This window comes from Diabrotica undecimpunctata, chromosome 8 (genome assembly GCF_040954645.1).
Source record: "Diabrotica undecimpunctata isolate CICGRU chromosome 8, icDiaUnde3, whole genome shotgun sequence".
In the NCBI taxonomy this organism is placed as follows: Eukaryota; Metazoa; Arthropoda; class Insecta; order Coleoptera; family Chrysomelidae; genus Diabrotica; species Diabrotica undecimpunctata.
In genome coordinates, this window is record NC_092810.1 from 18,514,656 (window position 1) to 18,540,116 (window position 25,461).

The 25,461-nt window shown below is 33.6% G+C and overlaps 2 protein-coding genes and 1 long non-coding RNA gene across 3 annotated transcripts; 2 read left to right on the top strand and 1 right to left on the bottom strand.

Annotated features, from left to right (window-relative positions):
* Positions 1 to 1,836: 1,836 nt before the first annotated feature.
* On the bottom strand, positions 1,837 to 13,920 carry Tmtc4 (Transmembrane O-mannosyltransferase targeting cadherins 4). The gene is made up of 10 exons (XM_072539783.1): positions 13,743 to 13,920; positions 13,465 to 13,691; positions 12,971 to 13,349; positions 12,172 to 12,384; positions 11,112 to 11,314; positions 10,560 to 10,737; positions 9,308 to 9,624; positions 3,954 to 4,095; positions 3,578 to 3,875; positions 1,837 to 2,091 (listed from the first exon to the last, which is right to left on the bottom strand). The coding sequence occupies exons 1-10, from the start codon at positions 13,743 to 13,745 to the stop codon at positions 1,952 to 1,954; spliced, it is 2,100 nt and encodes a 699-aa protein (XP_072395884.1). The 5' UTR covers positions 13,746 to 13,920; the 3' UTR covers positions 1,837 to 1,951.
* Positions 13,921 to 14,201: 281 nt separating this feature from the next.
* Positions 14,202 to 15,713, top strand: LOC140447243 (dolichyl-diphosphooligosaccharide--protein glycosyltransferase subunit 1). The gene has a single exon (XM_072539784.1). It carries the CDS (start codon positions 14,279 to 14,281, stop codon positions 15,659 to 15,661), a length of 1,383 nt encoding a protein of 460 aa, XP_072395885.1. The 5' UTR covers positions 14,202 to 14,278; the 3' UTR covers positions 15,662 to 15,713.
* Positions 15,714 to 19,206: 3,493 nt separating this feature from the next.
* Positions 19,207 to 25,197, top strand: LOC140448312 (uncharacterized). The gene is made up of 3 exons (XR_011951682.1): positions 19,207 to 19,371; positions 22,177 to 22,753; positions 24,957 to 25,197. It is a non-coding gene; the product is annotated as an uncharacterized lncRNA (long non-coding RNA).
* Positions 25,198 to 25,461: the final 264 nt, after the last annotated feature.

Sequence of the window (25,461 nt, forward strand, 5' to 3'; positions counted from 1 at the left end):
GTTTCGACAAACATCGTGATATGTGATTTTTATATACAGATAACGACATTGTTTTGTTGACCATAGGAATTAAGATTTATTGCAATCCCATCTTTATTATAATGCTCTAAAAACTATTTTTTTAGGTATTTTTTAGCCTTAATAGCAATACAAATAAATAAGTAATATACTTTATTGTCACTGAAAATTGTACAAATTTTATGGACAAAGCTTATAACAATAAGACAAGAAAGAAGAAAAAAAATCAGAATAAGAATCGTTTGTACTTTTAAATAAAAAAAAAACAATAAAATTCTTCCAAACTTGAAACATAAAAAATACTACCTAATTAAGAGCCTACAAACTAAAATGTACCTAACAAAAAATAAAAATTAGGAAAGCAGACTATTGAATTAAGGACTCAAATATTCCACCTCCTTGTGCTAAACAGTAACCAAATCTGTCATACAGATTTCTCCTCATATTTTGGAGTAGGGTTGGTGTAAGGCTTGCAGAGAAATGAAGTATTTTTGCCTTTAATTCGACTAGGTTTGTGGCCCTTTCAAACTGATGCCTATAAATGTTTTCTTTGAGAAAACCCCAAAAAAAGAAATCGTTAGGCGCTAAGTCACAGGATCTAGCGGGCCATTTAATTGTACCACGTGTACTTATCAGTCGATCAGGAAACGTTTGATTGAGGAAGTCAATAGTTGCTCTAGAGTTGTGAGACGAACGCCCATCCTGTTGGAAATAAACCTCCCGAAAATTAACGGGAAGGCGTCGAACTGCCGGAATGAGCTCATTCTGTAAAAGTTGTAAATATTTGGGCCTGTTTAGGTTTCAATCGATAAAAATGGACCGACAATATGGTCGCCTAACATCCCAGTCCAAACATTTAACTTTTGCGGATGCTGCGTTCGTACTGCAACACTGAGGTGCTTATTTTCTGTGAATAATACCTTGAAACGGATGGATTGTGTTTTTTATGTAATGAAAATGAAGATTCGACAGAAAATAAAATATTTTTTAAAAGTACATTTTCATTCTGTTTATCATAAATTCACAAAACTCCATCCGCCTAAAGTTATCTTCCAGAAACAGTTCTTGTGTTGGTTGTATCTTAAAACAGTGATACCCATTCCTTTTGAGAACTCGCTGGTCAGTTCGAACATTCACGTTAACTTCCCTAGCAATTTGTACTCTATTGCAGGGTTCACTAGCTTCCACAAAAGCACAAATATAAATATCCCTGTTTTGACGCTCCTCATCGACAGGTCTAACACGTGGTTCATTACCTTCATGACCCTTTTTACAACTGTTTACACATCCCGAAGTTTAAAAATGTATAATAGTTTTTTAACTGTTGCAACACTTGGTGAGGGTCTATTTTCGAAGGCCACACTAAATCAATTACTTCGCGTATCGAACGACCCTGAAAGTACCATGTTACAAGTTGCACTTTTTCTTGGACGGTATACAACGTAATAGGCATTTTATTAATTATTTGTTTATTCTTTCAGAACTTCGTTTGAAATTTTTAATGTCAATGTGACAATTACGACAATTCGTACCTACTGTGAAATGAATATAGAGGTGGAGACGTGTAACATGTCACAGCGATTGCCATTGTGTTGTATGGCCAATAAAACAATGTCGTGATCTATATAAAGATATAGAAACTGGATTGCAAACAATGCGTCACTAAGATACTGCAGATCCTGGGTTCAAGAAAGCTGACCTTTGCATTTTCTGTATATTCTACTGCCGTTGATTTTTAAAACTATTTGCAATAATTATAGTGCTTGTGAGATTTATAGTATTGTACAGGGGTATCGATATTATAAAAAACGACAAAAAAATAATAAATAATATATTTATAAATATAAAATCACAGAAAATAAAATTACATATTCATAAAAGATCAAAACATGAGTGTTTCAGGTTGAATTTTTTTGTAGAGTAACACAATTTCTTAATGTTTGTCTTGTTGAGCATCAGTGGTTAGTCTTTTGAGGTTCAGTTCGGCCGATTTTAGGGTCGGATTAATTTGAAGGGCTTTTTGATACATCTGGCGTGCTTTCTCCTTTTTACCCCATCGGTGATAGAGAACTCCTAAAAACATATTTTAAATACGTGCAATTCATAACAGGAAGAATAAAAATAAAATATCGAACCAAAACGTTGCGATGGAGAGACAATATAGACGTTTAATTTGTTTTAATTTTATATTTAATTATGTTATAAACGTTTAAATGGATATTAAAATAAATATTTTTAATGCCGAATTTTTTTATTATCTTACGATGTCTTCCTTTCGCGAAGAGAAAACCCGAGAAGAAGAAAATACCAACAAAATGGCACGAAAGTGTAATAATCCCCATCCATAAAAAGTGAGATAAAACCAAGTGCTCTAATTATAGAGGCATCTCCCTACTTAATACGGCATATAAAATCTTATCGAATATCCTATTAAGTAGGCTGACACCGTTTGTAGAAAATTTCATGGGGGAATACCAAGCCGGCTTCAGAAAACACAGATCGACCATAGATCAGATCTTTACTCTAAGACAGCTGCTTGAAAAAGGATGGGAATTCAATAGAACTATCCATAATCTCTTCATTGATTTTCGGCAAGCGTACGACAGCATTGAAAGGGATCAGATGTGGAATGCAATGGCAGAACTTTCAGTTCCAAAAAAACTTCAACTTGTTAAGTTATGTGTGAATAGCTGTAGATCCGGACTACGGGAAACAAGGAGTTGCGCTGTCACCTCTCCTCTTTAATATCATCCTGGAGAAAGTAGTAAGAACAGCACAGCTTAAAACAGAATTACTGACAGTAAATGGACCAAAATTACTACTAGCATACGCAGATGACATTGACATTGTGGGAAACACAGTCACCTATGTGAAGGAGACTTTTAATAAATTGGAGGTAGAGGCAAAGAAAACTGGTTTAAGGGTGAACGAAGAGAAAATCAAATACATGTGCATCAACAGACAAAAGGGACAAGATAGAATAGGGCAAAATGTTACAATAGACCCATATAACTTTGAAAGAGTGGAGAGTTTTAAATATCTCGGAGCAACAATATGGGTGTGAGACGTGGACCCTGACCAAAGAAGCTGAAAAAAAACTTAGATGTTTTGAGAGGAAAATCCTCAGAAGAATCTTTGGGCCTTATCACGACATTAATAGCAAACAATACCGAATGAGAACAAATGCTGAGGTCAAACAGATGTATAGAGCGAGCGATATAGTCCAAGAGATTAAATCCCAACGTCTAAGATGTCATGTCCATAGACTCCCTAATAACCGCCTTGCCAAGTTAATATAGGAGGAAGCCCCCACAGGAAGAAGGCCCTTAGGACGTCCACGAATGCGATGGAGAGACAATATATGGTCAGATCTAAGAACAATGGGGCTACCCACTGACCCAACTATTATGAACGACTGTTCAAGATGGAATGTGCCACAAGAAGAAGAAGATGTCTTCTAGCGTCTTACGCTTTTCGGTAGGATCGTCCACAAGATCCTAACGACTCACTTGCGTTTAAAAACTTTTTAAAATTATATAAACACAATATATTTATTTACCTAAGTTTGAATAATAAAGCCCATTTTCTGGATTGAGATTGATGGCTTCCAAAAAATGTCCTTCCGCCTTTTCAAACTGCTGTATCTTTCCTAATGTATTCGCAAAACTGAAATGCAAAGCCGGAGCTTTGGGATTATGGATGAGCGCCGTACGTCCCAGTTCTAACACTTCGTCGTACTTTTTCATACTGTCTAGCAACACTAACGTATTACTCCAAGCGGCTACATGAGTCGGTCGATACAACACAGCCATTTCCCAGGATTTAAGAGCATCTTCATTTCGTCTTAGATCCAAATACTGAAATAAAAATACTCAATTCACTGCTAATGCATAAAATTAAGATTAACGAATCCGTATAAAATAATTTTAATTTACCAAATTCCCAAGATTGTAGTAGCAATCAGGATATTTCTTTCTATGAGTTATTGCCATCCTGTAACAGTGCTCAGCTTCTTCCGATTGGTTTAAGTTGGTTAATACTATTCCTAAGTTCATCCAAGCAGCTGCAAAATTTGGCCTGAAACATTGAAAGTCAAGCTATAATGAAAGATAAAGAGGTAATTAATATTGTATTCAGCTCTTTGTATCTTATAGGGGAAAGTAGCCGAAATTGTACCGGCGCCAACATTGTACCACCGCTTAATTTATCTTTTATGAGGAAGCCAGAGCGCTCTTATGTCGTTTAGTGGAACTAGTTACTACCTAGAGTTGAGTGCTGAACGTTCACATTTGTCGATTTTGTTTTATCGATTTATATTTCATTGCGTTTCAGTATAGTTTTCTAATTCTAATTCCATATGTAAGGTTACACTATCTGTAAAGGTATGTGCAAACCATTTTGACTCATAAATACAAGAAAAGCGTGTATTTAGGTGTATAAAACTGAATTGGTTCCCTTTGCTGTTCCATTTTTAGGTTAGGAATCGTAGTTTATTTACATAAAGTGCAAGTTTCCCATATTGTACCGCGCCGAGTTGCCTATATTCAGATCTATTCTGCAACTTTTAACAAATCGAATAGAAATGACCAAATCGAATCGTAATTATCCGAAATCGGAATGTTGGATATCTATCGCGTCGTGTTCGTGTTTGGATTGGCATTCTGTAACTCACATCGTAATCGGTGTAAATCGAAAATGAAAACTTCTACTTGACGCGCTCAGAAGTTGGTGGCAACCCCGCACTGAAATGTGAAATAAGTGTTCTGTTACGTTATGTTACTGGAAAGGCTAGTGCGCGCGAAAAATTCATCAAAAAAGAAGATTATATTTCAAGCTTGTCGTTAAGTAGTTTTGATTTGTGTTAAGTTTAAAAAGTTCGTTACAAGAATACAAAACGGCAAGCGGAACACCAAAGAAAAAGACATCTGCTGAGCAGTTAAATTATTTAGTAAACTTTATCTAAATAAATAACACCACAGACTAAAAAATGAAGCAGCTACAAAAATTAATCAACGGCTAATTTATATCAACAAGTCAACAAATAAATGTCAAAGTCAAAACAATAATTACCAATGCGCATGCGTCAAGACCAATTTCGATATCGATACTTGATCTCGACAGAGCTTGTCTAGTCGAAATCAATTCTAAACAACATTCCGATAGTAGAGGTCGAGATGAGTTACAAAATACAGATTCCAAAAATTCCGATCCGACTGACCTCTATTCGATTTGACTCATTTCTATTCGATTTGTAGTTACAGAATAGGGCTGATTGTATCGGTACAATTTTAGATACCGTCATCTTAAGGGGACCAATCTCAAGACAAATGAAGAAACGAAGGCTTTTGACCGAGGCAGTGTGTTGTTACCAACAGCAGTGGAGTAGGAGCTAGTTGATCACATTTTAATAAAGAATCTCAAATGGCAGAAAAGAAGTCGTTTTATGCTTTCAAAGTTCGTCACAAGGACATAATCTCACTAAGAGAACCTCAAGCAACGTCCATGATACGCGCAAAAGGATTCAATAAAAGGAATGTTTACGTCTTTTTCGATCTTCTGGAAAAAATTGTTGATGAAAATAATATTGATGCAACTCGAATATTTAACGTTGACGAAACGGGTGTCAGCACTGTGCAGAACCAAAAGGTTCTTGCACAAAAAGATAAAAGGCAAGTTGGGTCAGTGTCCAATGGAAAACATGGAGTCAACACGACAGTTGTTTGCTGTGCAAGTGCTTCAGGAAATTATATTCCACCTGTGCTTATATTAAAGAGTATGCGAATGAACAATGATCTGAGGGTTGTTGCTCCAGCAGGGAGTATGGTTGAGATATCAGAATCAGGCTATATGTCTAGTGATCTCTTTGTAAAATGGCTACAGCATTTTATTTATTCTGTAAACCCAACAGTAGAAAAAAAGCTTTTTCGGCATCGCGTGCGGCCTTTGGACAGACCATTCTTTAAGCCTTTCAAAGGCTACTACACTCAATAAGTTGAAAAGTGGCTTCGTTCTAACCCCGGATTATGGGTTACACAACTTCACGAAGCTGGCTTGATTTCTGAAGCTTATGGAAGAGCAGCAAGTACTGAAATTGCAGTCAATGGTTTCCGAACTAGTGGAGTATGGCCTGTTGATCACGGGGTCTTCAAAGATCATGACTTTTGTGCGACTGAAAATTTAAATGACCATGAAGGCTGTGAAACTCGGAAATATGGTGAAAATGTCGGAAGAGTCTAATGAGACAAACAAGGAAGCACTTAAGTCTACAACAGGAGCTAATGTAGAGTACGAAATAATCTGGTCTAAACTACCTAGTCCTAAAGAGAGTTTAGCTATGACTGCTAGACCCAATAGGCTTACTAAAAAAGCTCGTGGAGCAAGTCTAAACCTTAACATTTCAATTTCTCCGATACCGAAGCCTCATCCAAAATCCAAGAACGGAACAGCACAAAAGGCAATGGTTTTGGCGGGAAGTCCCTATAAAAAAATAAATTAGAATTTGCTTAACAGTTACAGTTAGTGCGGGAACAGATAAAGCAAATAAAAATGAAATTGGAGAAGGTTAAACCGAAATACTCAATCGGAAGGTTCTCAAACTAATGGACAACGAATCAATAGCAATAATTGCAAAGATATGCAACAACACATACAACTCTGGAGAAATACGGCTGAAAATGAGAAATATGGCTGAAATCTGAGTTTATTGCACTTCCAAAAAAACCAAGAGCCAAAAAAAATGCGAAGATTGCCGTACTATAAGCCTCATGAGTCATCTCCTAAAATTGTTCCTAAAGATAATTCATAAGAATCTACAAGCTGTGTGCAAGTCAAATTTCCCCCAACCAGTTCGGGTTCACAAATGCTGTTGGTATTAGAGAGGCTTTGTTCTCAGTACAAGTCTTATTCCAGAGATGCAGAGACGTCAACTGCGACGTATACGTGTTGATTACGAGAAATCGTTTGATCGAGTACAGCACGCCAAGATGATGCAAATACTAAAAGAAACAGGAATTAACAACCAAGATCTGAAAATAATTAGAAATCTTTACTGCAATCAGACAGCAAATCTCAGAGTTGAAGGTGAACACACTGACTATGTAAAAATCATGCGTGGAGTGAGGCAAGGCTGTATTTTGTCTCCTCTAATTTTTAATCTGTAGTCTAAAAGAATATTTATCGAAACTTTGCACGAAACTGAAAAAGGTATTCTACTAAATGGTAACCGGCTAAACAACGTCAGATATGCAGATGACACCATATTATTTGCGGACAACTTGGAAGACCTACAAGTTCTTATGAACAAAATCACGTATTACAGTCAACAATATGGACTCAATATAAACGTTAAGAACACAAAGCTTATGATAATTAGCAAGAAAAGGATAACAGAAGGTCAACTACGTCAACCAATCTCCTGTAGAAAGAGTGACGCACTACAACTACCTCGGCACCATAATAAATGAAGAATGGACCAACAACCAGGAGATTAGAGCACGCATCGGAAAAGCTAGATCCACCTTCAATCGGATGGGGGCCTTCTTCAAGAGTGACAATCTCTCTCTTGATACAAAAGTAAGAATGCTGCGATGCTACGTTTTCTCTGTCCTTTTATGGTGTTGAATCGTGGACCTTGAACGAAGATATGTGCAGAAAACAAACAGGAAGCATTTGAGATGTGGCTATATCGGAGAATGCTTAAGATCCCGTGGACTCACCGAGTCACAAAAGAAAGAACCGAGAGGTACCGACCACCATCAAATCTCGAAAGTTACAGTTCTTCGGACATATTATGCGAAATGAATCCAGATATGCTCTCCTTAAAGCCATCCTGCAAGGAAAAATATTTGGAAAACGGAGTCCAGGAAGAAGAAGAACATCTTGGTTAAAGAACCTCAGAATCTGGTTCAATACAACATCTGTGCAGCTTTTCCGCGCTTCTGCAGATAAGATAAAGATTGCCATGATGATCGCCAACATTCGCAACGGGTAGGCACATCAAGAAGAAGAAGAAAAAACCGAAATCGTCCAAGAACCTTGTAAGTGCTCCAAAAATAAAACTAGAAGGTAAAACTAGTCTTAAAAGGAACAAAGAAGCTGTCAAGAAAAACTTAGCAAAAAAGAAATGTGAAAATCCTACAGAGTCTGTTCTTCTAAATGCCGCATCAAGCTCAAATCAACCTGACGTTGTGATAGAGATGTGTGTTGATGCAGTGGCGCACCCAGGGGGGGTTTTGGGGGTTAAACCCCACCACCCCCCCCAGGATCCTATTTCGACACTGTTACTCACACATCTTAAGGACTCAAAATGGAGGTAACATCATAAAAAAAATTTCGGTGACCAACCAAAACCCCCCCAGAGGCAAATTCTAGGTGCGCTACTGTGTTGATGAGTGGTTCTGTTCAATTTACGAGAAAAAAAAGAATTGAAGACATGATCCAATGCACCAAATGGCGTTCATGGAGCCACTGGGGTTCATAATTTTATATAGAAACACTAACAATTTTATTGCAAAAGACGTGGAACATTGAACATTATAAAAGCTGCTACACACATAGTATTAGTTTTTGTGTATAGGTGACGCTGGGATTTTCATTACGGAAAACCAGACAGATTAAGCAAACTATAATATTGATATCATCGGCAAATTGTAGTATAGGAATGGTCTCACTACATTTAATTTTACATTCCAGATCTGCTGTATATATTAAGTACAGTACTTGTGGTAATCCAATAATGGTCGTTTTAGGGCCCAATGTTTCATCATTTATTTTTATTGACAATCTATAATGGCAAAAACGATTAAGTGAGGCTCCATCGCAACTTTAGACTATTAGAAAATAATATATACCACGCTGTTCTTTATTAATACTAAATTCTTACAGCGATGACCATGGTCAAATAGCTTCATATTTTTGTTGCTCCTTTAGGAAAATAGAAAAATATCCCTATTGATCAATTACAATTTAAAAAAAAATTAATGTAGTGTCACATTAGCTTAATTTCTACATTCAAGATATTTGAAAATTAAATTATATCATAATGTATTGCAATCTACTGAGGAAGATTTTGTGTTTATAACAATAAATTTCATATTTCATTTCATTTCATTCAGGCACTTTATCGCATAAAGAAAAAGAACGTAGGCACGGGTTATAAATTGCGATCGACCTCGATTTGGGGCGTAGCCTTTTAATATTTGCAACTTAGTTAACAAGTTAGTGATCGCTGTGTTAAATCTGGTTTAAATGTACTTATATTGTTGTTTTATTATATTATTATATTACAAACCTTATTTCAACAGCTTTTCTGAGCAAAACTTCAGCTTCTTCGAATTTCTTGTCTTCTCTGAGCAAATTAGCCAAATTATTCATCGCTTGTTCGTATTGCGGGTTGAGTTGTATTGCTTTTTGATACTCTTCCAAAGCTAAGGGTTTATTATTATTGTCGGTGGCTATTTTCGCTATGTTGTAGTGTACTTTCGCATTTAAAGGACATACTTCTAACGCCGAAGAAAATAGTTTTTCTTCCGTGAGCCAGTTCATATTACGTAATACCGTTCTAAGTATAAATAATACTAAAAGTCCGTAGAAAAAACAGGAGCAAATCTAAAAATACATAAAAATAAATAGGTATATAAAATGGGTAAAGAAAGGAAAAAAAAATTTGTCGTCTATTTTATGCGAACTTTGAGACCAATAATCTTTTTCCTTTTAATTGATATTACATATTAGCAAAAATCTATCATATTTACTGCACTTTGTATTGTGCAACCACCTTTCACATGTGGATGCAGATCTGCCTGTATTCATATTAGTAGCTCTGGAAATCAAGTTTTTCTACTCATCATACCACAAAATATTTGCATTGTATAAGTTAATTTTACCTATTCTAAATTGGTAGAACTGTTCTGATAAAGATATACGGCGAAGGGGACGTGGATGTTCTGGTTCTCCCAAATTTCCAAAGGTTTAGGATAGGGGGGAGTTTGATGAGAGCGGAACAAAGCGGATCGAAACCGGAAGGTAAAAGATCACTGGTGAAGGGCAGCAGCTGTATGATCGGGTACTATGAGGGTGCAAGACTCTCCAGTCAAAGTGAAGGCAGCTCATCTAATGGAAGGGTGGTGACCGAAATCAAGACTCCTGGTCCTCCAGGTTAGGGTTGGGCATGGAGCTAACAACCTTATACCATAAAATTACTACTCGATGAACCTCGCAATCAGTGTGGATTTTTTGGTAATAGACTTTTGGTGACATTTTAAAGATTTATTTAAAACACTTCTTAACGTGTAATTTTTGATGTTTCTCTTTGAACTCTCGGTATCTGAGAAATTAGTTTACACAAAGAACCTTTGTCGCCAAGACCGGCCGTAACCGACCATAGAATGGCTATTCTAGTTATAGATTTCGTAGCACAAAAAATGTATAATGTTGCGAAATATCTACAACTAAAATTGGCACTATACAGTGTGGACAAACAATCGAATCCAAGTATATACAATATATAACCTTAAATTTTTTTGAAAAATGTCAATACTTACTTTATTATTGTCACTTTTTCTTAGAAGTTTCTTATATCCAATAACTACTAAAAGACAAAATCCTGCGCTCGGCAATAACAATGTCCTTTCTGCTATAACGAAACCAACGGTAAAAAGAATGTTTGACGCAGGTAAAAACGGCAAAACTATGAGACAGACTGCCATGATTCTAGCGTCCCTGTAAACATACATAGACATTAACAAAGGGAATTTTTATAAATTCGTAGGTTAAATCATCATATTTTGTTGGCATAGTTAAACAAAATTAAACAAATAAAATAAATTAAAATAAAATAACATAAAATAAATTAAATTAAAATAAAATCGAATCGAGTGAAATTAAAAACCATCGCTCAGTGTGTAGACGACAAGAAAGCTATGGCCCCCACCTTGATCACTTCCAGAGTGCCACATTCCGTTTTGTAATTTTTTCATCAAAACCTTATTAAATACTAGTGAAATAAATGTTACCTAAAAACTTTTATTGATATGTTCATTTAATTCAGAAATACATTTATTTTGCAACATATAATTAATCATAATAATACTTACAAAACTTCATTTTTGTAGTTTTGTTTCATCATAGCAAACATTCCAAAAGATGTTAGACACCAAAAAAGTATGACAAACACAACACGAATATCACATATACTTTCTATTAAGGGTATACATCCCATGGACCAATCAAAACATAACCACTGAGGCCATAGTAACAATAAAAAATTCAACAAATAAATGTAATTATATGTAAAAACCTGAAACAAAAAAGTATAGATTAATAGAAAAGTATACAACTATCTGCCTATTACGCTTTGATTTGTGGTGTATTTACTGTGAAATGGAGTGCACAAATGAAGAGGTAATGAGATTTCTGGATTTATACCAGATGCAGTCTTGCATTGTGTTCACACAACCAGTATTGGTAAACTGCATTCAAGTAAAAATAAATTGCACCGACCGTCAATATGTCTATGTCGATTTTGGTTCTGCCACACAAGCATGACGCAAATATTTGGCTCACTGTCACAAGTGTGGAGTAGTGCATTTATTATTTGCTGATGAATATCGGGTCGCTTCAGAATCTGAAGAAAATTGGGCATTTTCTTTGAAAGTTATGCCAAGTGGAGTGACAGTTACATCAGTAAAATCCGTTATGAAGAAGTAAAACAACTATTGGAAAAGCTATCTGAAAATGAGTAGAAAACAAAAGAAGATTTGAAGTCTCTCAGTAATCTATCAGATGAGGTAGTCCGTCATTGATCGAAACAATTTTGGAAAAGAATTTGATGAATATTCAGTTTGTGGATAAAAAGCAGAAGAAAAAAATTATTACTTGAGGTGCTATTAGTTTTATTATATTTTAAGCTTGTCTTAATTTTTTTTAAATAAGGAATTATCACAACCTAAAACTGTTTTTGTTATTGACAACTAGCTAAATCAAAAATGTTACATCAAAAGTCGTTTTTGTGCACAGTTAATAAAAATGTATTAAATAATATTGCAAAGGGAAGAATAAATTCAGTTTTTAGGTGCTTTTATAATTTCTTGAAAAAATGTTAAAATAATGTGGCTAAAACTAGTTTACTGCATAATATATTAAATATATACTTACCCTTGTAAACACAGTTTGAGCATATGCTGCTGGATTATCCTTATAAGTAAACAGGGGACCTTCAAAATTCATAATTTCTAAACGAAAATACATAATACTGATGCCCATTATCAGAACTAACATGCATCTTACGATCAACCAAAATCTTAACATTTCTGTCCATGGAACTGACTTTCGCTTTTCTCTGTATATATCATACAGAATTAGCACACCCTAAAAAAAATTTAAAAGATCACTGATAACGTTTTATGTTCTGAAGCTACTTTCTTGTGACATTCTAATATGATTTACTATTTGTATTGGGAATTAACCAAAATTTTAGCTCAAAATATTTTTATTTTTATGTTTCGATTTCCACTTTAGAAATGTTTGGTAGAAGACAGCATAAAGAAGAATAATTCACATTAAAAATCTCTGATTTCTTATGTGATTTATATTTCTTTTATATATAGAGATATCCATTACTCTATTTCTATTTTAGACTTTTATATTCATTAATGGGATTTTTTCTATCTTTACGCTTATTACAAGCTTTTCATTGTGCCCCATATAGGTCTCCACAGCCTTAAACTATTCTTCTAAATATTTTTGGATCACTTTAGGCTTATGATTAAACAAGAACAGGCCTTATATAAGAAGAAGAATGAAGCCAATTTTACTTAGTAACAAGGCAATTAGTGAACATGCAACAACATATAATGTACAATAAGCTAATTGGTAGTAGTACAACTGATTTATACTGGCATTATGTAAAAAGACATTGTAAAATTTATAGAAACAAATATGTTAAAATACTCACCACTACAGCTATGGCAGTTTCTTTACAAAGGACAGCACAACAAGTTAATATAGCTACCAGAACATACCAAAAAATTACACTTTCTCCAAAACTATTTCTAAATTTATGAAACAGTAAAATGACCACAAAAAATAATACTGAGCTCAAAATATCAGCTCTGCCTACCAAACCAGCTACTGCTTCTGTGTGTATAGGGTGTACAGTAAACAGTAAGCCAGACAGGAAGGCAATGTCATGGATATTAGTAGCATATTTTGATTTTTTTAAAAATAGTTCAAAAACAGGTACTGTTAGTAGGCATAGAAGTCCATAGAGAATTATATTTGTTGCATGGAATTGAAACGCATCCAGTTTATTCTTAGAATAAAGTACATTTAATCTGAAAATTAAAAGAAATGTAGTAGAACAACTGTTAAAATGAAAATAGATAAATTACTAAATGAAAGTGAAACTGAGATGTCATAGATAAACAACTTTCAGCAAAATCGGTGTACCTGTAAGATAATATTGTAAGTGGCCTGTAAGACTTATGACTGCTATTCAAAGTAATATCTGTCCCCCAAAAATCATTTTTGAATATATTCAAAATGGGAGTATGTGGCATCACATCTTTATTTTTTATAATAGCTTCATTGTCATCAAAAACAAACGATCCTCCTAAGGTATTGCAGTAACAAATAAATGCTGCTACAGATATTGTTATGTACTTCTGAGAATTATCCTAAAAAATATTCATTTTAACTTCAAAGTAACTCTTATCCAACTAGCTTACCATTCTTGTCAGTTATGAGTTCATATTAATTTCATCAATTATGACATGATAATACCGCATTTTTTAACTTCGCAAGTTAATGGTATTGATTTTTAATAAAACTTTTTTATAAATATTTTATGATTCTAAATACATAACCTATGAAATTTATATTTTGAATTTAATCAATATTTATGAAAGAAAATATATTACAGGAATCTGTAGAGGTTTTTTGTCACCTGTCAAAAAATATAGGATGATGTTTCAAATATTATCATTATTATATATATTATATAAGACGACAAATTCTTGGATATAAATAACAAGGAAGATATGTCTTTTAAAATTCACACCAAGATCATTTAAATAATACTTATTTATAAAAAAATTTAGCGTCCAAAGATAAATTAAAAGTATACTTGTAAGAAACTCCCTACTTGTTTCTGTCATATTCCACACCAATTACACGTCAACACGTCAAGTCCTTAAATAAAGAAACGTCAATTGAAGCAACTAGACGGTGATGTGTTCAGTGATTGAATGTAAAATTTAAAATAATGTTGAAATTAATCGCCTTCATTTTCATAATAGTGACCGTCAATGCAGCAGAAAGAATCAACAATAATTTAATTTATAAAAATGTGGATAGAACCATAGATTTAACGTCACAGTTAGTAAAAATCACCAGCACCATAACTCTTGAAAATGCCGGCGCAGACCCTATCAAGAATTTTCTACTGGCGGAGCAACCAAATTTAGTTGGGCAAATAGCATTTAAAGGTGCCAAAGACTCGGCCAAGCAAGATTTAAACATTTTAACAGCCCAAGTAGAAAACCAGAGTGATAAGAAATTCCACAAAGTTATATTGAGACAAAATTTGGAACCTGGCCGTACTGCAACAGTGGTGGTTGAAGAAATACTCATTAAAAGTTTAATTCCGTATCCAAATAGCATTTCACAAAAAGAGAAGCAGTTAGTGAGGTATTTTGGTAATCATTATATTTATACACCATACACAGTAGTTAAACAAAAAACTGATGTTACATTAAGCTCTAGAAGCATTGAAAATTATTCTAAATTGAAACCAGTTACTCAAACAGATAGTACAATACATTATGGACCATATGGAGAAATTGCACCTTTTGCTGTGGATGAACTATCAGTTCATTATGAAAACAATGCTCCATTCTTGACAGTTGTCCATCTAGATAGAACAATTGAAATATCTCACTGGGGTAACATTGCTGTGGAAGAGCAAATTGAAATTAAACACACAGGAGCTACATTAAAAGGGCCATTTTCAAGATATGATTACCAAAGAGATACCAGTAGTACACATCACAGTATTAAATCATACACTACTGTTTTACCAGCCACTGCTCACAGCATTTATTATAGAGACAGCAATGGTAACATTTCTACTTCAGCTGTGAAACACCGTAAGGATTGGATAGAACTTGAATTAAGACCAAGATTCCCACTTTTTGGAGGTTGGCAAAGTTCTTATACTCTTGGCTACAGTGTTCCCAGTTACCAGTACCTTTTCAAGGCTGAAAATGGAGATAATGTATTAGCCATGAGGCTCATTGACCATGTTTTTGATGATATGTATGTTGAAGAAGTTGTTACTAATGTAGTTCTTCCTGTTGGAGTCACTGATATCAAAGTTCGACCACCCTATGATGTTGAGAGACTATCAGATGATGTTACTTACAAATATTTAGACAACCTTGGGCGTAAAGTTATAAGACTGAAAAAGAGGGACCTGATTGAACAACACATTCAAGATTTGGAAATTACTTATAAATGGAAACCACAATTGTTGTTACATGAACCTTTGCTGTTAGCATTAGCACTCTTTATTTTGTTTGTAGCTGTCATTATTTGGGTCAGACTGGACTTTTCACTTGCAGTGCCCGAGCACAGCAAAAGAGAATAACTTTTTGTACATGTATATTAACATTTTTTGTTAAATAAATTATAAGATTATATTTTGTATTATTTTTTATGGTAACTTTAAAAGTAAAACTGATGATTTATTGATGGAAGATTTATTTATTTAAGATATTATTTTAAAGTCATATATTTATTATATTTTATTTGTTGACTTATGAATACACAATGGCATGAGCTTTGTGGACGATTCAGTTTAAGATGAAAAAAAATCAAGGTTATCACACAATTTCCATCACAGTGGTTACATATAAAAAAATTCATAAAATTAGTTATGCTAAATAGATCAAGCAGAATAATTACTGTAAATTAATAACTTGAACTTTGTTTTAATGGATTTAACATCCTCTTGAAAACTATAAAATTATTATGACACCTTTGCTAAGATACTTTATTGATAAACAATTGTTCTAATCTGATTTTTACTTCTTATTTATGTATGGACTTGATGGGTTGATGAAAACAATTGGATTTTGAAATGAGTATCACGCATTACATAAAAATGAACAAATGCACACCCTGATATACCTATGTGCTATTGGATGTTTATGATTTTATTAGGAAGATAAGGATGGCAATGAGACCACATAAACAACTTCGTTAGTGCAATATTTTGAAAAACTGAAGGAAGCTGGATTCAATTTTATGTTGCTCTACACATCAGTGTGAGATGGCTGTGGATTTATTTACATATGTATGCTATTATCATGTAGATCATTCAAATATGTGTATTACTGGGGACTTGTTTTTAAAAGATACAATATTGTGTGGTATCTCAATTAAGCTCTATGTAGATCTAATTTTCAAGTGATTAAAAAGTTTGGTGAGGTTTTACTTTTTGATATCCCTATGTACAGCTGCAGTCATTAAGTAAGTAAATTAACTCACGTTAATTTACTTACAGACTATTTACTTATTACTCTGTGTATAAAGTAGATTGTAAACGTGCAATGTAACAATAAAAATAAATTTGTAATGTAGATTTATTTTATTTTGGTTTTTTAAATTTTAATCAACCTATTCTGTCGGGGTCTGCCACTGATAATGTCACTTTGACATAAAATGTGCGTTTAAACAAGGAAAATGTTCAAAATATCGGCTACTAGATATGTAAGGACAATCAGAATGCCCACTATCAGATGACTTCTTTGAAGTTTGTCAGCACGCGATCGCCATATTTTAAACGGAAACATAGTAAATTTAGTACATTTGAAATAATTTAATCTATTCTTCAACTAAAAGTAGGAATAAAATAGTGCATATTATGTCTATAGTTGCCGTAAATAAATTAAACGGTTAATTTTTCTATGCACACCAGATAAAATGTCGCTGAACAGCACTGGTTCCGTTTAAAACATGGCTGATTCCGTCTGCGCGAACGAGATGCGCGTACTTATTTTTTCAAGCAGAGTGGGCATTCTGATTGTTTATTATTCTGTGGTAAGGGTATAAAACTATTCAGTAACCGCAGCTATACTTAAAATTGAAGACACTGCACTGGTGCAAAAAGGAGGAGAATTCTTTTAATGTATTTGTTTTAATTGCATGTAAACTCTTAACATTTAAAACATAATATACCATAAAATGCGTCTATTGAAAATTTGATTGACTAGTAATATAAAAAACTTTGGAGTTACCCCTTTTTACATTGAAGCTTAAAACAATGTCAAAAACAAATTTCAAAGCAATTAATTAACAAAGTGACATATAGTGACAAAGTACCAAATTTTTGTTTCCTTTGATTCGACACGCAATTTTTAAAAATTGAAAAATGTATTTTTCACCACTCTTCTGGCCATACGATCCTTTAGCGTTTCCTTTTTGATGAATCTGAAGTTTGTCGCATGAATTGCAAGGCAGGAAACTAAAGGGTGTTCCATAATGAAATTTAGTTTTCAAATGAGCCTTATGCCGACCCTGTGCAATTGTATGAAGTCGTACCACTACCGTCGCCACGTAGAATCGTGCGGATTTGTAGAGAATTCATTCATTGTCAGTAGCCATAGATGGCGCAGTGGTCGTATGAACAACGCGCTTATATGCTGGAGGCATACTTTAAAGGCGATGATTCATTCACCATAGCTCGTCGTCGGTTTTGTGAACACTATAACATTCGCCGCTTAGGTAGCTGATGCACATAGTAAAATTGTGGGTGAATAAATTCCGTGAAACTGGTTCTGCAACAACCAGGAAGCCCTCTGGTTGGACAAAACACCTGCGAATATTCACAGAGTCGAACGAGCTGTAAATTAAAATCCTAGAAAACCACTTCAGAAACATGCACAGGAACTAAATTTATTTGAACTAAAATTTGAATGGTATTGAAAATTTGTGGTTGGCATTAAAAAATAAAGTAAATAGTATCCCAATATCAAATGGAATGACCATCAAAGGTGCTGCCAAGCATTGTAACATTACTCGCTCAACGCTAGGTCTTCATTACAGAACACAAAATCCCGCAAGAAAGCTTGGAAGATCTCCAGTGTTGCAGCGTAAGTGTGTTATCTTACGCTACAACAAATCATATACCAAATGCGTTTTCTAAAGAGTCAAATAAAGCTGAAAATGGCTTAAGTTATTCTTGTGCTGGCATCCAGACGTGGCTAGACTAAAAGCTCAACAAATGAATATGGCTCGAGCCCAAAAAAGAAGAAAATAATCGTCGATGACTTCTTTCATAAATTGGGAGATACCATAGAAAAACTAAACCTATTTGACAAAACTGGTAGCACATATGGACGAAAAAAAATGCAGGTTGACAATCCATAAGCAACAAATTATTTTTGCTAAAAGTGGAGCAAAACGAGTACATTTAACTACACTCGAGCACGGAGAAAACGTGTCAATTGTAGGTTGCGAAAATGTATTTGGTCAACTTGTAAAGCCTTTTCTGCTTTTTAAAGGACAAAGGCTTAAACTTGAATGTTCTGATCACTTGCCTTCTGGCTCAAAAGCTATTGTCACAAATAAAGGTAGTATGACATGCAAAGCATTTGTTTTGTGGCTTGACCATTTCTCTTCATTCAGAAACCCTGGTCCTACTAATATTTGATGGAGCTAAAAGTCACCTAGATATTTCCATAGTTGAGGCAGATAACCGCATGGACATAACTTTATTTTATCTTCATAGCAACACGTCACACAAGTTGCAACCTATGGACAAATCAGTGTTTAAAAGCTTTGAGACATTTTGGGACCAAGAACTCCTATAGTTTTTAACAACAAACCCTGGCAAAGTTAACGGTTTTACTTCTGTTCAACCAATTGGCTGGCTGAAAAATTCTTGCGTATTTTCATCGTATTGCATATTTCAACGTCTAAACGTATTTTATACTGAAATTGTGGTTAATTGCTATTAAAGAGTAAATACTATTAAAATGTCATAAAAAAATAGCTTTCGAACAATATTAAGAAACTGATATTAGCCTTATTCAAAATTTTAGATTAGAAATTTTATAAATATCCTTCAAAATGACAAAGATACCTACGCCTCTGGTGTATAAAATACAGGTATTCCAATTAATATTAATTATTTTGTCTTCAAATTAACTTGCTACAACGAGGATGTATGTACTTAATTGTTCTTGGATATGAAATAAAAATAAAAGTTGATATACCTAGTACATATTTTTTTTTAATTTGTTGTTAAATTTATTGTATTTGTGAAACAGTGTAAATATGGAATTGATTTCAAAGGTGAGTTTTTCGTAGAGAAAAGTTTTAACTTGATGTACAATAATTTGGATATTTTGTATTAAAGAAAAGTGGATGTAATTTTAATATTGGATATATTTATTACCGATTTCCTTCAATATAAATGCTTAAAATAAGTTACTAAAATTGTAGTGTTTTTTTTTTATATACGTTAATTGATAATTATAAATACAACTTTTTCTACTAACGTTTCTCGTTGTAAAAAAACCAAATAATATTGTACTGTCTCTAAAAACAATTAATCTTATAGTGACGAGGACTGAACTTGATGGAGGATAAACTTATGTTCTATTTTATTTAAAACATATATTCTTTTTCCTATTTCTTTCTTTTTTTCTCCCCTTCCTTTTACCCTATCAGGGTGTCGGATTTGGGCTAGCTATTTTAATTTCCATTTACCCACCTCTTCCATTCTTTTCTGTTTCCTGCCATTATTTTCAATTCCTCGAGTGATTTTTGTTTAAGTTTTCCCGCCTCTACTACTTGCTGTATCCATTTTTTTCTTGGTCTGCCTCTTTTTCTTTTTCCGATGTTTTTTGCTTCATAAACTTTTCTTGTTATTCTATTGGATTGCATCCTCATCAGATGCCCATACCAGTTCATTTGTCTCTTTGCTATTTTGTTCATTATCGGTTCCTGGTTGACCATTCTCCAAATAGTCTTGTTGCTTAATCTATCCCATTTTGTCTTTCCAACTATCCCTCTTAGATATCTCATCTCCATTGCGTTTATCCTACTCTTATGTTTTTCCAGAATTGTCCAGTTTTCACTTGCATAGAGCACATTCGGTATCACTATTGTGTTATATATTCTTATTCTTGTTTCTCGTGCAAGTTCTCTTTTTCCCATTATTGGGGCTAACGCATAATATAACTTGTTTGATTTCTTTGCTCTATTTGTTATTTCCCAGTCTATTTTTCCGTCATTAGTTATTATACTTCCCAGGTATTCGTAAGTTGTTACTATTTCCAATTCTGAGTTTTTGCATTTTATCTTTATTTGATTATCTTCCTTATCTCCTTTGTCGCTGATTATCATTATCTTACTTTTTTCCTCTTTTATCTCCATTTTTAGTTCTTCTATTTGTTCTACTCATATATCCATTAGTTTCTGCATTTTATTCTCGGAATCTGCTATTAGTACTATGTCGTCTGCATACATTAAGGACTCTATTGTTACCGGTTATAATCTGCGGTAACCTATTATTATCTGTAGTTGATTGGTTCTGACTCTAGTGTTTCTTATCAATTCGTTCATTACTATTATGAATAGCAAAGGGCTGAGACTATCTCCTTGTTTAATACCTCTCTTCGAATTAAATGCTTCCGATCTTTCCAATGTTATTTGTTCCCTTCCTTTTACCTCTTTGTAAGTACTTTCTATAATTTTTATCAATGCATTAGGTACGTTTAATATCCTCAAGCATTTCCCTATAATATGTTTTTTTATCGTGTCAAATGCTGCTCTTAGGTCTACGAATGCTAATACTAGTTTTTCCCCCGTATCTATGTTTCTTTCTATTAGGTTTCTAATGATATATATGTTGTCACTTGTCTGTCTTCCCGGTCTAAATGCCGTTTGTTCTTCTCCCAATACCATTTCTACTTCTTGTCTCAGTCTCTTCTCTATTAATTTCGTATATATTTTAAAGCATACCGATGACAGACATTTTGCTCTATAGTTGTCGCAGTTTACATGTTCTCCTTTTTTGCATATTGGCACGATGATATTGTTCTGCCAGTCTTTAGGGATTGTTTGTTTTTCCCACGCCTCTTTATATATTTTCCATAGCCAGTTTATTAATTCTTCTCCCATGTATTTTACCATTTCCCGGTTCAATTTCATCATCTCCACCTGCCTATTTTTATATTTGATAATCCTTCTATTACTTCTTCTCTACTTATTTGCTCTGGATCTGTGTTTTCTTCGCCTTCCTTGATTATATTGTCTTCCTTTATCACTTCGGTATCAAATTTTTTCTCATAATATTCTTTCCATACCCTAGCTACTTGTTCTGGGCTTATTTGTATTTGGTTTGAAGTATCTCTTACTGCGTTTATTCCCTTTCGTTTTCCTTGCCTTATGTGTCGTTTTCCTTGCCTTTTTCCTATTTATAATATTTATTCCTTAGTTAGCGTTCTATCAGATGCTTGGATTGTTTTGACTTTGGTTCAAATTTATTAATAGCTTTTTGAAAGATTTCTGATCCTTATAGTTTTCACTTGTGCGATTCTTCAGGAGTTTAATGGTCATTTTATTATTTACTACTATTACTAATATCTTTACATCTCATATAAGTGTCTTTATCACCACTGTATTATAATAATATATTCTCTCTTACACTTCGTGATTTGTTTGTTCCCATTTTGTAGCATTGTAGTATCCAGCTATCATTTTAGATTTATAGTTTTGGACAATTCGACTATCTCATTTTACACTCTTATAATTTGTAACTCAAAGAAATTTCGAAAGTAGAATGTTCAATATAAACTCGACGATCGTATATCTAATAAGAAAATACGAAAAAATATGGAAACGTTAAACCAAAAACGCATACTGGACTATTTTGTTCAATTTTAACGTAGCATAAAGCTTGGCGCTAGTCTACTGTACCACCTACTGTAACATCTTTTTTTTCTATACAGTTCCTTTTGATCTCTTTCACTTTTTGCTTCTTCTATATTGTTGCTCTTCGTGAGTTTTTCTAATCCTAGTTCTTATTGTAGACTTTTATAATTTTCTATAAAATAGTAAATTGTATTGTATTTAATCAGTAATATTTTTCAGGACAATTTGGAAAACAATAATAATAATTACTTGGGGATTTACCCATACATTAGGGTATCGACCCCAATATTGAAAAGAAAAGTAAAAGTAGTGGATACTGATATGCAATATATAAAATTTTGCGAACATCTACATCAACCTCCTATAAAGACAAACGTAAGAGGCCTTCAGGATCACAAATCAGAACTAACTGCAGGTCATATAATTTTAAATAGATCTCAACCAAATTTAAAGTCAAAACAAAACAAGATAAAAAAATCCTACGAAGATAATAATAATTCTATAAACATTTATTTAAAATCTGATGTAGTTGAAATCATTATCAACCCAATCGCCAATAGTACTCAAAAGGAGACCGTTAGTATTCACGAAAAGTTGAAAGACATGATACAAGATGAGATATTTGCAAAGGGATCAAAATATTCAAGACAATGGAGGAAAATTATTGACAACAGCAAAAGTAAATGGCTGAGAATCATGAATATTTTCAGAAAAGAGAAATCAGTATCCACTTTGGTTCAGCACCAAAACAAAGGAAGATATTTTAAATACGCCGACGAAATTTGTTTTTGAATAGGTAAATATTAATCTTATTTATATTAAATTATATAGTTTTTAATGAGTTTATTTTTTGATAGGCTGTAAAAAGGTAAAAATAAATTATAATGGGAAGTTAAAAAGAGATTATTTGTATATATTTAGAGATATTACGAAAAATATCATTTCTAGGAAGATGATTATGGTCAATAATTATTACTAAAGCCCATATGCGTCATTTTAGAATTAACCAATTATCACTTGATCCTTTCTTCCAATCACCTAGTCTTCTTTACAGCTTTACAGCTCTTATTCAGCTTAGGCTTTCCTTAAAAATCCTAGCAGCAATCCCAATTCAAGGCCAATTTTCTCCATGTTCTTATTCCCAGTATCTTTAGCTCATGAAGAAGTTCCATGCGCGCAACCCCCGTACGAAATGCTATGGACAAGAAACTCGAAAGCTCTTCCCGTCCGGCATATGGTGGGACGAGGGAGCTGAGCCGGCCGTACACGATGAACTAGTCGAGGCGTTGGGCGTTCTCCCGAACTGGATCAGATAACACCTCAGGTGGTGAATGGTCATTGGTCATAAATAAATGTATTGTTGGAAGCACAGATCTTTCCTGAGCCTTGGAAGACATTGGGGTTGGTACTTCTCCCCAAAGCTGGGATCTTGATACTATTTATAAGTCAAGAGGAGGAGGTATTTTGAATGTTGTTAAAGACTACATTAAGGGAACTGTGCTGAAACCTTTGTACAAATCTATTGTAGAATCATTTGGCAAAGAAAATTTTATAATTGGAGGGGTATATATTCCCCGAAAATCGGTAGAACGAATATATGAACAACACTGTTTATCAGTCGAAGATATATCTCAAAGGTATAATCATCGTAATACATATATATTCTAAGACTTCAGTCTTCCAGAAGCTTCATGGGATAGCAATGAATAAGGTGTCCCGGTGAATGGTCCTCAAGGTTCACATGCATTGTATTTAACCGAGTTTTATGGTTTCATGAATTTTTTCCAAATGGTTAATATTCCAAATGAAAGAAATGTTTTTCTAGACTTAATATTTAATCATGTTTGTAATTTATAAGTAGCAAAAGCTTCAGATCCGATTTTTAAAAATAGTTATCATGACATAAGTTACACTTACAATATTAGTTTATGTGAACGTTCAGGTAAGTCATTAAAAGTTACTGAATTTTATCCCGATTTTGTAAACGCAGATTATGAAGGTCTCAATAACTGTCTTTCAATGATACCTTGGAAAGACCATTTGAATTTGTCAAATTTTGATGGTACTTTAACAGAATTTTACAACTTACTTAATATGTCATTATCATTGTCTGTACCAATGAAAAGATTTAGAACTTCTAGTTATAAAATTGCTCATAAAAATTATTTGGCTTCCTGTAAATCCTGTAATCAAGAGGATTATGTGATTTTCTGAGAACTTAAAAGATTGTGTAAAGATTTATCAAAACAGTGTTATAACACTTATCTAAATCAAGTAAATCATAATTTATGCAGTAATCCTAAGTACTTTTGACAGGTTTGGTGTGAGAATAATATTTTGTATTTCAATGTTGCTACTGAGAATATTTGAGCGCAAAATACTAAGGAAGATATTTGGACCAACCCAATGCAGCGATAGTTCGTGGAGAATTAAAATGAACCACGAGCTGGATGAACTAATGCAGAGCGCAGATATTGTCAGATTTGTAAAATCACAAAGACTAAACGGGCTTGGTCACCTAGAAAGAATGCCAGATAATCGAGCTGTAAAAGTAGTCCAGAGATGGAAGCCCCAAGGAAACAGAACAAGAGGAAGGCCCCGTAAAAGATGGATAGACGACGTAGAGAGGGATCTTAAAACCATGAACATCAGGCAGTGGCGAAGGAAAGTATCCGACAGGGCAGAATGGAAGAACATTGTTAAGCAGGCCAAGACTCACAAAGGGTTGTAGCGCCATTAGAAGAAGAAGAAGATTTCAATGTTGCTAAATGCTACTATATAAGTTTTTGTAGAGGTATTTTAACTGGTCATTTTCTATTGTGTAAGCGGCATTCTTCACAGCATAACGTATTTAAAGCTTCGAATTCCCTTCAAAATATTGTTTCTCTTATTTTTATTTTCTGTCAAAGATGGATCAAAATAAGATGAAACATTTTGAATTAATCTATCTTTAGATATTCGATCGACTCTCATTTGTATCCTGTTTACTTTTGTTGCAGATGAACTGATTGGAAGGTGGCGTAGAAAAATTGTGCTGGACGTGATTTATCTACTATTTATTTTATCGACTTGGACGAATACTTGGAAAATGTATTCATCACGTTATTTATAAAATGGTCAATCAACATTTTTGATATGGTGATTAAGATCAAATGTAATTTTATTGCAGAGCATCTGTTCTGTTTTAAAAGAAGACAAAATTCAATATGAACTATTGTACAATAAAGATTTTATTTACTTCTTATTTTTTTATTAATGTTCTTCAGTAAAACTCTAATTTAATGTGCCAAATGTATCAAAGGTTTAATATTGCTATATATCTCTTGAATCCGCAATTATTCTAAAGGATGTAGTGATGTCAAACAATGAAGTTGACTGTGTTTTATATATTATAATAAGGTATTTTAAAGAAGGGAACTTAATTGCTTAGATTTACTCTGAAGTTCTCATGTTTTATGAAATCCCAGGAAAACAAATTTAACTTGAAAGGCTACTGGGGTATCC